This window comes from Sceloporus undulatus, chromosome 5 (assembly GCF_019175285.1).
Source record: "Sceloporus undulatus isolate JIND9_A2432 ecotype Alabama chromosome 5, SceUnd_v1.1, whole genome shotgun sequence".
Classification (NCBI taxonomy): Eukaryota; Metazoa; Chordata; class Lepidosauria; order Squamata; family Phrynosomatidae; genus Sceloporus; species Sceloporus undulatus.
Window position 1 is genome coordinate 94,463,983 of NC_056526.1, and position 1,016 is coordinate 94,464,998.

Consider the following 1,016-nt stretch of genomic DNA (forward strand, 5'->3'; position numbering starts at 1 on the left):
ATGGCAGCCGCCGGGCGCACCGGATCCTCGTCGATGGCGCAGGGGAGCCCTGGGTCCCAAGCTGCACACTTCAGGGCCAAGGACTGGGTGGCAGCAGCCGCCTTGGAGGAATAAGCCGGTTGGCACCGCGTGGTCTGCCCAGGCTCAAGGCCTGTGGCATTCTGGGAATGGTAGGTGTGTGTGTATATACCATATACGCTATGTTGTTGTATATAGAGATATAGATATACATAGTGTGTAGATACGTTAATTCATTTATATATAATGCACACATATCACACTCACATGTATACCCCACACACACATATATAGACCTAGTGTGGTGTAGTGTGTGTTATATATATAATATATATGTGGGATGTGTATATATAGTGTGGTGTTGTGATATATATTAGTAAATTTATATACACCAATAGGTGTGTTATATATAGTCAGTATGTGTATACTTATAAGTATATATATGGATAACACACAACAATCTAACATCACAGTAAATATATATGTATAATACCACACCTTTGTTATAGACTACCACTAGATAATAATATATATATTATATACATATGAGTGTCATACTATCCCTATCGTGGTGGGTATATATAACCATATTACCTCTCTATCCTATCTCATCTCTATCCAGCCCCCCTACTCTTCTTAGGGTTCTCTCTCTCTAGCTCGCGCTTGTCCAGCTCTCTCTAGCCCCCCCACTCTCTATTTCTCTTTCTATCACTGTTTACATCTTTCCCTTTTTCATCCATGATTTTCTTCCTTACCGTTCTATTATTTCCTATCCCATCCCCTTCCCCCCCCAACCTCGGACCGTCCACCTGGCTTCCCGTAATTCTATATATATTGTGGGTGTGTGTGTGTGTAGTATCCGTGGTGCCTCGGGATACGAAATGATCGGGTACGCACTTTCCGAGCACTATAAACAAGTTGGATGGGCCAATAACCTGGTGGTGGCGGGTTTTTACGACTATTATTTCGGATTACGAAATTCATATTCGCGCGCGAAA

General features: G+C 42.6%; 1 protein-coding gene across 1 annotated transcript in view; it reads left to right on the forward strand.

Moving 5' to 3' along the window:
* Window positions 1–1,016, forward strand: part of QDPR (quinoid dihydropteridine reductase) — a 47,350-nt gene continuing 46,334 nt past the window's right edge. The window contains exon 1 of the mRNA XM_042469781.1: window positions 1–87. Coding sequence (XP_042325715.1) covers window positions 1–87 — 87 coding nt within the window. The remainder of the gene's footprint in view (window positions 88–1,016) is intronic.